Raw genomic sequence first — 13,315 nt, 5'->3', positions numbered from 1 at the left:
GCACTGCCGCTGCTTACTCTGATATGTAATTATTTAAACAAATCGGCAAGATTTAAGAAATTTTAAAAATATATTTAATATATACATATATGTTTTAGCCTTTTTTCCAGTGTTTCATTTAAATTTTTGTTTTAGATTTGAGTTTGTCCACCGTATTTTGTCCGATATCGTAATCAAAACATGTTGCATGCCTTAAGAATTTTAAGGGATAATTTTACTCATAAAACTCTCTTAATTGGTTGAATTATTAGTATATATACGAAACTCTTTTCATTGGTTGAATTATTAGTATATACGAAACTCTTTTCATTGGTTGAATTATTAGTATATACGAAACTCTTTTCATTGGTTGATGTATTAGTATATACGAAACTCTTTTCATTGGTTGAAATATTAGTATATACGAAAAGATTTTTCTCAACGTTTTATGTTTAAGTGTAAAAACAATTTATCACCTTTCAAAATTATTTTTATTAAAAGAAGAAAAAATACACTTTATGAATTAATAAAGCCGTTTGTCAGCCTGCTTGCCATACAAATTTCGGAAAACCATTCATTTCGTTTCGAGAAACTTTTCTATGAATTAAAATTTTGATATATTCTGGAAATATTGATTTCACTTGTTCAAACAAAAACAGCTAAAGATCATAAAGCTCCGCGAAAGTCTTTCTTAACGATGTTGCCTATATGGCTCGAGCAGGCTTCGAACCTCAGACTTTTTGATTCTGAAGCGAGCACTGCGCTAGGATTGCCATATCCTTACACTAGTACATAAAAAATAGAAATACATTTTAAACTTTATACATTTTTACTTTGTACATAAAAAATAGAAATACATTTTAAATAAGATAACTTTTCAGTAAAGAAATAATATATGAATAATATGATATCTAAAAAGGAAACCAAAAATAACAACAACAAAAAAAGTAGAAAAAAACAACTTTGTCTGCCACATAAACAATATTATCCTTAATTACATCCAATTTTAAAAATTTTTACATAATTTTGCACCTATAGGTGCAAAATTCAGTATTCTAAATTATGGTCATATATGAATGTAATTTAGAATACTGAATAAAAATGATTAAATGTTGTAAAAGAAAATAATTTGACTAATTCTACATCCAGAGCCGTAGTGAAGGGGTGGCGAACGAGGCCACAGCCATGGGCGGCAAATTTTAAAATTCAATAAACATTTTTTAATATATGAAATGTTTTAAAGACGCCTCAAAACCAAAATGATTTTAATTTGCGGCTAGCAGTAACAGTATCGAAAACAGTCAAACTGATTAATCTCGAAAAGCGACTTTCTGGAATTACATCGAAATTAAGAATAACATCGAAATTGTAAATAAAGGAATAGTATCGAAAATCCGAAAAACAGAATAATCTCGAAATTGTGAAAAAAGGAATAATATCGAAAAGGGACTTTTCGGAATAATATCGAAAAAGAGAATACATCAAAGTTGTTAAAAATGGAATAGTATCGAAAATCCGAAAAGCAAAATAATCTCGAAATAGCTCAAAAGAGAATAATATCGAAAAGGGACTTACCGAATAATATCGAAATTGTGAAAAAAGGAATAGTATCGAAAATTTTAAAAACGGAATTAGATCAAAATTGTGAAAAAAGAAACAATATCGAAAAAGGACTTTCCGGAATAATATCGAAATTGTGAAAAACGGAATAAAATCGAAAAGGGACTTTCTGGAATAATATTGAAAATGTGAAAAAAAGGAATGGATTCAAAAATTCCAAAAGCAGAATAAATAGAAAGACCAGTTTATTGCAGTTGTGAATTAAAGAGTAGTAATTATACTGTATAATTGTATAATTTATACAATATAAAATTAAAGTTCGATTAGTAGAACAAAAAATATTGAATGTTGTATTGTTGGCTATTTATAAAACGATTTAAAACAAGATGTATTGATTTATTTACAGCTAATGTCAACAAACCATAAAAAGTTTAAAGGATAAAGTTATTTGTAAATATTCAAAATTATATGCCAACTAAGTCATCTGTTATATGTGCACAAAAGTTTCAAGAAGAAAGTACTTTAAAACAAGCCTTGTTTTAAAGTATTTTTTTCTTGAAATTTTATGATATAAAGCTTCTTTATTGGTACAAAACTCCTTGTTACAATTCAAGTAGAGCAGGCTAAAAAACCCTGATTAATTAAGCAAGAAGAGCATGTTGAAAGATCTTTTTTAATAAAAGATTATAAGCAATACCCACTCTTCCTCCAATTGTCATGGAAAAATTACTATTACAAGTAGTCATCTGGTCATTCTGTTACAGAATGTTTAACATTGTAAATACTAAAAAAATATTGAGCACACAACTTTAAATACATTGCTGCTACGATATGTAGCTACCAAATGTTAAAAAGTAATTATATTTTATTTTACAAGATGCTATTTAATAAAATTTTCATACTAGAAGTTATTGAGGTTATTATACAAGTTGCTGAGAACCTATATGAAGTTTTTTTACAAGAGTTGTCTATTATCTTTACATAATGTTTTGTAATAGTCATAAAAATGCCCTACATATTGTCGGAGATAGTGCAAATCCGCGTAACTAGCATTGGCTAATATATTTGGATGTTAATAATTTTAACAACAAATATCTATTGTTGACATTACAAAAAACATGAATAATGCTCTTTATACTAAAATGAAACCAAAATCTGTTAAAATAAAAAAAATTTTGAATTTTATACTTTTCCAGTAAAAAAAATGTACTGTAGATACGCGGTATTATCCAATGCTAGTTACGCGGTTTTGCACTATCCTCGACGATATGTATGTTTGAACACTTTTCTACTTAATTAAAAAATCCTGCAGAATCTTTTTGGTTTAGTTTTTGAAGAACTTAAAAAATAATAAAGTAGAAATCACAAAACACTAATATGTATGCATTATTTTAGTGTATACTTCCATGTATTTAAAGCATACATTATAACACCATTAAAAATTATTTGGAAAAATTTTCCCTTGCTTTCATTATCGAAAGCACATTCTGGTAATATTGACACAATATAATATGCAAAATCATTACTCCAAATTGGCCCAAAATGTTGCAAAATATCTGTTTAATATTTAATGAAATTTATTTACAGAATTATACAGAATACTCTGAGCTTTGAACTAAAAAAACATAAGTCTGAACTTTTCAAAAAGGGTATACAATAGAAAAGTGTTAAGAACATTCATTAAATAATAGGAACATTCCGTCGATAATAAAAACTGCTTCAGTTGTAAAAATTTATAGTAATTTATTGAGAAATAAAACCATTAAAACTGTGACTATCTTTTAAAATTACTAGCATGATTTTGTAATCATGCTAGTAATTTTAAAAGATTTAATAGATTGCTATCAGAAGATAAAAATAACTTTAAAAAAGTTTATTTTATGGATTTGTTGATTTACTTTAAACTATAAACGATAAGCGATAAACTGTCCAGACTTCCCCCATTTGAGTATACTTTGTTCAAAGATGATGTTACAGTTAAACAGGCAAGTATTTTAACTGCAGATTTATATAAAATTTCAAAACTTGCAAATAAAGTTCTGAATCGAGGAAAATTTAAATAAAATGATAAAAACCTAAATTTTAAACAGCTATATTGTGCATTGAGGATAAAAATCTAATACAAATCTGTGTGCTCCTTTGCAGTTGTGAAATATGACTTCTTATTTCAAGGTCTTTTGAGTTACGATTATAACTGTGTCGATAATTTAGCTCAGTATCAATAGATGAGTGGCATTAACTTTTGGTTACTTAAAAGATGTTTCGTTGTGAGTTACCAAATTTTTATTTAAAGAATGACGATTTTAAATAAATTAACAATTTAATATATAAATTCAACAAATTTTTAACTACAGTTATCCTCTTTAAAAATTTACCTATAAGAAGTAGTAGAGAAGTCATCTTCCATATCACAGGTTAAAAGGAAAAAGTTCACAAACAGTTAGTAAATGTTAACAGATAAACAATATATTAACAATTTATGTTTGTAAATCTTTTTCAATTTTAGACTTTACTTTTAATGTTATTATCAATACTGATTTGTCATTCTGAACAGCTGCTCAGTTTGTTTTGAATTTATCTTGCGTAATAAAAACTTATTTTGTGCTGAGCATGATGACATAGATGAGAGTTAAGGACTGAAAAGAAAAGAGAAGGCGCAGTGACCACATACTCATTTCAAAAATAAAAGATAAACACCACGGGGATTCAATCCCAAAGCCATTCGCCTAGAACTAAAGGCATTAGATAATCGAGCTTCAATAAGTGTTTCGGAATAATAGTGCTAATAACACAAAAATATTCAGTAATAATACTAGGAGAGAATATTTTATAAAAATAGAAAAGAATTGGATTAACATATTGCGCTCTAAGCATTGTACTTTCGCTGAAAAAAATAATATAAAACATGTAAGGTTACGGATAATAGTGAGGGTCACTGTGTACTTCGTGTGCACAAGCGTGTTAGGGCAAATTTTTGCTTTTAATTTGTTTTTAGGTTAAAACTAAGAAGAAAAATTTTTCACATTTGGGGCCAGGACCCATGACGTCAAACTTTGTAGAGCCAGCAAAAAAAAAATTAGGAAACTAAAAAAAACCTATATAATCAGAAAGAGCTCGTCAAGCGGAACAAAAAATATGCAAAAACCATGTGCTGAAAATGTTTCCTTACCAAGTACAACATTTTATAGATTATATAAAACACAGACCCAGATTTTACAGACCAGCGCAAAAAAGCTATAAAAATGGTTCTTTCATCCTAAATTGGCCATATATTTATGATTCATTTTGTTTGAAGAGTTGTTATTGATATGAGTTTTCTATTAAAAGCAATTAGATAATAAATATATGTATAAAAAATTTTAAAAATTTTTTAGTTTGATTTTTCGTGATAAATGTTCGCATAATGTGATAATTCGCATAATGTGATATTTCACATAATGTGATAGTTACATGTTATATTCACATAATGTGATAGTTCGCATTTCGTGATAAATGTTCGCATAATTTCGTGATAAATGTTCGATAAATCGTCGCATGAGAATTATGGGGTTCTATCTGGATTTTTTTATGTTAAAAGAATCTAACAATTAAAATTTTAATTAATAATTAATAATAAAAACAAACAACTTTAAAAATATTATGAATAATAATATATTTTTAATAATGAAACCATAATAACATAAACGACTTGTAATTTATAACTATTACTACTCTTGAAGAAAGCAAATTGCACAGGATAAATGGTAAGTATTCCGTTGTTATATACGATAAGCTTATTGTTAGAGAATTTATAAAAAAAAAAAATAATGATAAATGATTTTCTTACGTTTTTATATTACTTTTTGAATTTTAATATTGCTTTAAGTTATTTCTGATTTAAAATGGCTGATGAAACTGTTTTAACAAACATAAATTTTAATTCATTTGTATCAAAAAAGTCAATACTATTAAACAACTATTCGGATCCTGATATTAATTTTTATAATAATGATGAAATAATTAAAAATATTAACCCTTTATATTATGACCCAAATTCTAAAAAAATTGCTAATGGAATGGAGGATAACTATTTTTCAATGCTTCATATTAATATTAGAAGTATTCAAAAAAATTTTGAGTCATTAAAACAACTTTTATATAAAATTGGCATTAAATTTCAAATAATTTGTCTAAGTGAGACATGGTGTAAAGATAAAAACATTGAAAACAATTCTAATTTTTAATTACCTAATTATAAAGTAATTCATCAAGTTAGAGCATCTAATAAGGAAGGTGGGGGTTTGTGTATATACATAAAAAACTCAATAATATTCAAAGTTAAACCAAATTTAAGTTCAACTACTACCGATTACGAATCGTTATGTATTGAAATTATTAACAAAACCTCAAAAAATATCGTCATTCATGGTTTATACAGACCGCCTTCAGGAAGCATTAAGGTATTTGAAAACCACATTAAAAAAATAATTAAAAATAAATCGTCTATGAATAAAGCTGTATATTTTATTGGTGATATCAATCTCAATATATTAGATTATGAAAATAATATATATATTAAAAATTTTTTTAACACCATTTTTCAAAATAGCTATATTCCACTAATCAATAAACCAACGCGAATAACTAAGGAAAGTTCATCATCCCTAGATCAAATTATAACAAATGAATTTATAAATGAAAATATAAGAACAGGAATATTTACAACTGACGTGTCTGATCACTTTCCGATTTTTATCCTATCGCAAAAATGCATATATAATGCCCAAAATGAACGGGAAAAAATAATTAAAACACGTTTAATAACCGACACTTCTATTAGTCATTTTTATAAGCTTCTATCCTGTGTTAACTGGGACACCCTAAAACTAAATCTAAACGCCAATAAAGCGTATGATATTTTTCTAACAGAGTTTCTTAATCTTTATAACAAGGCATTCCCAGAAGTTACTAAAGTAATCAAAACAAAAACACTTTTAAACCCTTGGATCACGAAGGGCATTCTTAAATCTTCAAAAAAAAACAACGCTTATATAACAAGTTTCTTAAAAAAAGAACTCTTAAAAATGAAACTACCTATAAAAACTATAAACGGCTATTTGAGTCAATTTTAAAACGCTCAAAGAAACGTTACTATTCTGAACAATTAATAAAGCACAAAAATGATTCTAAAAAAACTTGGCATATTATTAAGGAGGTAATTGGAAAAAAAAGCTTATACAGAAATTTACTTCCTCTAAATCTTAAATTTAATAACAAACAAATTGTAAAAAATCCTTAGTCGCTGAAACACTTAACCAGTTTTTTGTAAATATAGGTCCTACTTTATCATCTAATATAGCAACTACTCAATCACACTTTAGTTCGTACTTAACCTTAACCAACCTTAATGTTATGTCTAATTATAAACTTACAGAAAAAGAATTACTAGACGCAGTCTCTTTATTAAAACCCAATAAAAGTTTAGGATTTGATGATATAAGTAGTAATGTCATTATCAAATCAATAAAACAAATTACAATTCCATTACTACATATTTTTAATTTATCTCTAAAACTAGGCGTTTTTCCAGATAACCTAAAAATTGCAAAAGTCATTCCAGTGTTAAAATCAGGTGATTCTTCCGATGTTACGAATTATAGACCAATCTCAATTCTTTCTTGTTTTTCTAAAATATTAGAGCGGGTTATGTATAATAGACTATATTCCTTTTTAAATGTTAATAATATTCTTTTTCATAAACAGTTTGGATTTAAATCTGGTCATTCAACTGATCATGCAATCACTCACCTTGTTCATGATATATTTAAAGGGTTTGATGAAGACAAGTATACCCTAGGTGTATTTATCGATTTAAGTAAAGCTTTTGACACTGTCAATCATCAAATCCTTCTATCCAAACTGAAAAGTTATGGTATAATAAATACTAATTTGTCCTGGTTTGATAGTTACTTGTCTAATAGAAAGCAGTTTATTTCATATGATAGCGGAAAAACGGAATATAAGTCAATCACCTGTGGTGTTCCTCAAGGATCAATTTTAGGACCACTTTTATTTCTCGTTTATATTAACGACTTATATAAATTTTCTAACATTTTAAACTTAATTTTGTTTGCAGATGATACAAACTTGTTTTATTCTAGTAAAGATATCAGTAAATTATTTCAAACAGTAAACAAAGAACTTGAAAAATTAACCCAATGGTTCAAATCAAACAAACTATCTTTGAACATCAATAAATCCAAATACACTTTGTTCCATCGTCTTCATAAAAAACAAGATATTCCATTAAAACTTCCTGATCTTTTTATTGATAACGCATTATTAAAAAGAGAGCAATCAATAAAATTTTTAGGTGTGGTTCTGGATGAAAATTTAACCTGGAGGGACCACATAGGTCTAATTGAAAATAAAATATCAAAAAATATAGGTGTTTTGTATAAAGCCATGCAGTTTTTAAATCTATCTTGTTTAAAAAACTTATATTTTTCTTTAATTCATTGCTACTTAATTTATGCAAACGTTGCTTGGTGCAGCACAAACGCAACAAAAGTAAAAAAACTGTTTAGTAAACAAAAACAGGCTATAAGGATAATTACAAACGTAGACCGTTTCTCTCACACTCAAACATTATTTAATAAACTTAATATTCTAAATGTATATAAACTAAACCTTTACCATATTCTTATCTTCATGTTTAAACTTGATAAAAAAATATCACCAATGTTATTTAATTCACTTTTTGAAAAAATAAACCACATATACCCTACCAGATTTTCAAAAAACAATTACATTCAATCCAAAACACATTATTCAGCAACCAAATTCTCAATTGCTAACCGAGGTCCTAAGCTGTGGAATACAATATTAAATAATGAGCTGAAATCTAATTATTCTTTAAACCAGTTTAAAACAAAACTTAAGCAATTACTGATGATACATGAAAATGAATTAAAGTTCTTCTAAAAAGCTTTTTAAACTAGCAAACAAAAACAAAAATTAACCTACTAATTACTCTTTAATATTATATTTAATATTCTAAACCATAGTCTGCTATTGTAAATGTATTTCTTATCTTATAAGTTTTGAATTTACAAACGATTTTTTTAAGTTTTATTATTTGAAATACTAATTACTAAAAATATTGTAAAATTTTATAATTTCAATTTTTATTAAAAAAAGTTATTGTAAATTCTTTTTGTAATATTAATACTTATATATCATCTTATTTTACTAATCAGTTCTTAAATATAAATACTCTTTGAATTACTAAATATTTTAAACGTTATATATTTTATTTTTTGCATTTTGTTAAAACATTTTATTTGATGAATATGCATTTTTTTAGGGGGGGCTTAATGATAAGATGAATTTTGTCTTCTTCAAGCCCCAGTCATGTAAATATTTGTTTTTATAAATTACGAGTGTAAATTATTTTCAATCGGCAAATACAATACTAAAAAAAAAAAAAAAAAAAAAAAAAAGAAAAAAAAAAAAAAAAAAAAAAAAAACTATACAGAATAATAGCATGAAACATTTTAAAATTAAATATCGAAAGTTAAGTTCTCACAACATAAAAAAATGCAGATAGAACCCTATAATTCTTATGCGACGAAATGTTTTACAAAACTTTTCTCAAAATGCAAAAAAAAATTTTGTTTAATTTTAGTTCTATGAAGTATGTTTGCATATTTTGACGTTTGTTCACCTATTTATTTTTATGTCAGCCTACTTAATTTATCAAAGATAGTTAAAATCTCGCAACCTTAAATAAAATACAGTTTTCAGTAACTACTTTTAAATGGCTCTCGATATCAATATTAGAAGTAATAAAATTATCTTTTCTGGTCCGAACTTCATTCATACGTAGGGGGTGTTGTTTTAATGAGCTTTCTAAATAAAGTTTATTTATAGACTGATTCATGTGCTTTCCAAAAAAAAAAATTTAATTTAATGCTGTATGTCCGCATGTATCAGCTTTTGTAAGAACTGTGTCATCTTCACTAACTTTTATATATTTGCAACCGTGGTGTAGTGGTCAAGCATTCGGATTCAAACCACAAAGTCTTGGGTTCGATTCTCGGCGTGGCACAAAAACACTTCCGCTGAGGTTGGAGACGGAGAACCAATTTATTAACTGGTATTTGTGGCGGTGCTCTGTGATAAAAGCAATAGGACTCCTTATCAATGAACTTTAGATCATCCAGTCGACAATTTTATATGTTTTTGTTCAGTCAATCAGCATATTTGGGTCTATTAGTTTAATTCCACTTTCCAAACAATTAGATCAGTCTGCAAATTTGGACCGAAAACCAAGAACATTTTTTTTAGTAGGCAAAAATACTCATGGCACTTTTTTACTTATTTTTTTACCTACTCACCCTCGCCCTCGCTGGAAGCTGTTCAATTGAAGGAGTAACTTGATACAAACTTATGTTTTTATATTTGAAAAATCCTGTTATTGAACCAAACTTTTTCTATAACTTTTATGTCAATGATGTTTTCAAGTTTTATCAACTTGTCGTAAAAAACCATAATAGAAAAAAAAAAAAAATTATAAATAATTGATACATAACTTTGTCGATACATAATTATTGACTTGTCTATTACTTTTAGTAGGTTTCATAGTTCAATAAAAAGCCGATAATTCGAACAACTAGCGACTAAAACTTATTTTGAATTTCTGTTGGACCCTTATTTATTAATTATACTTCCGATTATTCAAACATTTGTCAACTTGAACTATTCTTTTGGCCCCCTGGAGGTTCAAGTTATCGGAAGTTTTTTTTACAGTACTTTATGATATATTGTCAACATTATTGTCAAATTTTATCTTTGTTTAATACCAATGACGTTTGAAGATCAAAATTTCTAATTTTCCTTTTCTTGCAAATTTTTGAATGAAAAATTGACATGAAATATTTTATTAAAAAACTTTAAGACGAAAGTATGAATTAGTGAAAACTCGTTCAGATTGTCGAAATATAAACCTAATTATATTTTTGTATATATGGCTTTTATATTGCGAATACACAGTTATTAAATAACTTTTAAAATTCACTTCACTGGTAGTGTCATTAGCTCCAATGATGCTGTTAGAAGTTTTGATAAGTTTTCTTAAATTAAATTTGTTTTAAGTTTAATTAAGTTTAATTAATAATTAAATTAAGTTTTATTAATTAAATTAAGTTTTATTAATTAAATTTGTCAAAAATAAGCAAGTTCTGAAGCCAGAGTAACAAAAAAAAAAGGTAGTCAAAAATTTTAACCAGAAAGACAGATGATAAACAACATTGTTTGTAATTGCGTCACTTAAATTTCATATACCATTTAAACGGATAAAAAATGCATTTGTGTTAACTAACGAAATTACGTTATTGATTGTTTTTTATCCCAAGCGGAGTAAGAGAAATTGGAAATAATTTAATACCGTTTTTATCTAATAAATTTATTCTAATAAATTTGAACAATTGTGTGTCATTCTAGTGTTCAAAATGTAGGTTAAGGGGCAACTTTTACCGAATCATTGAAAAGGTTCAATTATGGATGATATTGGTCCTCGGCAAGTGGGACAATGAGGTGTGTTGCTTTCCTGGACTTGTTGAATGCATGGCTGACAAAACAAAAAATGTCTGCAAGGCATCACCAAAGCATTTCGTTCATTGACGGTGCAAACAATGCACTTTGGTGACTCTGTTGAAGTGGAAGTTGGCAAAGGAAGACTCTCACCAAGCTCGTCCGTTAAGTTTTCATCCAAAGCACTAAAATTGTTTAAATACTTCAAATACAATTTTCCATATTTCATTGAAAAAGACAGATTATCAAATAAAGTTAAGTTAATTAGTTTGGTAAAAAGGTTAAAGAAGGTTGATAAATAAGAAGCGGTATACAAAAACTTGGAAAATTATCTTACATAGCTTTGAAGTTTTGAAAAAGATATGATACTGTTGATAGGAATCTCTCAGTTGTCCAAACTCCGTCTCAAAAGTTTTTCTCAAAACAACGCATTTTTTCAATTGCACTATAGTCGCGTTGGTCACGGCGGACTGGCTGATTGCAAGCAAGCTGTTGAAGCTCTTGAATTGTATGCACTATTACATGCTGATTAAGCAATTCCATAAACTGCCAAAATCCTCTATGCCGATTACCCATGTTTGTTTTCAGACGTCTATTGAGACCTTCTGCATTGTTATTGGTTTTGTGATTCAAGCCATAAACACTGAACTCTCGTGGGGTCACTATATTGAGCCAATACCTCTCAAAATACCTTTTAAAAGCAAGTAGTTTGCTTTTGATTTCGCCACTGAATGTTGCAATCTCAATAACTCGAGATCCCCAAGCAACCAAGATCTTGTTTGCAGGAAGGAGACAAAGTGCCATAACTTTTCGTGCCCACTTCTTTACTTGAATTTGGTGGCGGTATTCCCTCTGAAGACCAAGAACTGCTAATTGCTTGGTGATTGCATTTTCAAAATGAAACCTAAAGATAAGGATTTAAAGGAAATCATTAATTGATAACAAACTATGAGAAACTTTAATATGTTGGAAACTGGGACAAAGTATTAACAAATTAATAACTTATACCTGCAACCATTCACCAAGCTTTCACTCCAAGTTGTTCTTAGAGCATTCTGTAGTCCTCGTTCAAAATCCGATATAATGGTGGCTGGAGAGAAATCTAAAACTTCTTTTATTTTGGAAAAAACAAGCTTATATAGAGCCTCGGATTTGGATGTCATTAAAGCACATACAGCTGGAACAGATGTGCCCCAAAGGTGAGGGTTATCAGGATCAAAATTTATCTGATCCTCATCTGGAATTGGATCTTCAAGCACTGCTGAATACTCAACAGAAAATATCAAGAGCTGATACCACTTGCTTTCCTCCATGCGTGGTGTCATGCTGGAAGTACAATAAATGTAACTATAACTTACAACTGTAAATAAAAGTGTTCTACCTAACGTTTTTAGTATATCAATTTTTTCGTCATTGGGGCTGTCAATTAATTACATCAACAAATAGAAGGGGTTCTGAACTTTTTTGACAATTGTTGACAAAGGTGAGGTGAGGAGGTCAAATAAAGTTGACGTCAACTATTTTACTTTACTTTATTTAATTTCATTACTCAAAAAAAGAGGGGTCTGGGTGGTGGGTGTCTCTGGAAATTTGACAAATTGTTCATAAGGGGGAGGGGGAAGGTAAAAATTGCCAAAAGTTTGTTGACGTAATTAATGGACAGCCCACTAGATAATTTTTTCTTTGAAAAAGTAAAATGCTTCCATATAAATACCTGAATGTTCCATCAACAAAACACACTTTGGCCGATTTCGCCTTGTTAATGACTAACATATGCCCAACAGCTGAGTTTCTTAAAAATTTTTTATATTTCAACTTTAAAATTGAATTGAATTTTATTGCACGTGCAAATTAAACTGTTTATTGTGCTGCAAATTAAACTGTTCATTTAAACTGCTGTTCTCCGTTGCAGATAACTAACTTCGTGTAAAGTTAATGTAAGAGTAAAGTTAATGTAAAGTTAATTTAGGCGAAAAGTTAGGAAATATTCATCGAACTCTTAAATAAGTTTCTTATTGAAAAGTGACTTATTAAAAGTTTCTTAAGATTTTTTCCTAGTAATAGTTTTTCATACAAAAAAAAAAAAAGAAAAAAAAGTGTTATCAGAAAATCACATTTTCGATGTTAATCATTAAAATGAGTTTTCGATCTTATTCCGTTTTTATTGTTTTCGATATTATTCAGAAAATCACATTTTCGACGT

General features: G+C 27.9%; 1 protein-coding gene across 1 annotated transcript; it reads right to left on the bottom strand.

The window, feature by feature from the left end:
* Positions 1 to 11,068: 11,068 nt before the first annotated feature.
* On the bottom strand, positions 11,069 to 12,887 carry LOC124813311 (uncharacterized). The gene is made up of 4 exons (XM_065796614.1): positions 12,827 to 12,887; positions 12,121 to 12,438; positions 11,450 to 12,016; positions 11,069 to 11,297 (listed from the first exon to the last, which is right to left on the bottom strand). Exons 1-3 carry the CDS (start codon positions 12,883 to 12,885, stop codon positions 11,518 to 11,520), a joined length of 876 nt encoding a protein of 291 aa, XP_065652686.1. The 5' UTR covers positions 12,886 to 12,887; the 3' UTR covers positions 11,069 to 11,297; positions 11,450 to 11,517.
* Positions 12,888 to 13,315: the final 428 nt, after the last annotated feature.

The sequence above is a fragment of the Hydra vulgaris genome, chromosome 05 (assembly GCF_038396675.1).
Source record: "Hydra vulgaris chromosome 05, alternate assembly HydraT2T_AEP".
NCBI lineage: Eukaryota > Metazoa > Cnidaria > Hydrozoa > Anthoathecata > Hydridae > Hydra > Hydra vulgaris.
This window is presented reverse-complemented; position numbering and strand designations above follow the sequence as displayed.

Bases quoted from the DNA above. Each gene is read 5' to 3' on its own strand.
- LOC124813311 (XM_065796614.1), bottom strand. From the start codon at position 12,885: ATGTTAGTCATTAACAAGGCGAAATCGGCCAAAGTGTGTTTTGTTGAT. The intron at 12,439-12,826 runs GTATTTATATGG...TTGTACTTCCAG, and splicing joins TTTGTTGATGGAACATTCAG to CATGACACCACGCATGGAGG. The intron at 12,017-12,120 runs GTATAAGTTATT...CCTTATCTTTAG, and splicing joins AGCTTGGTGAATGGTTGCAG to GTTTCATTTTGAAAATGCAA.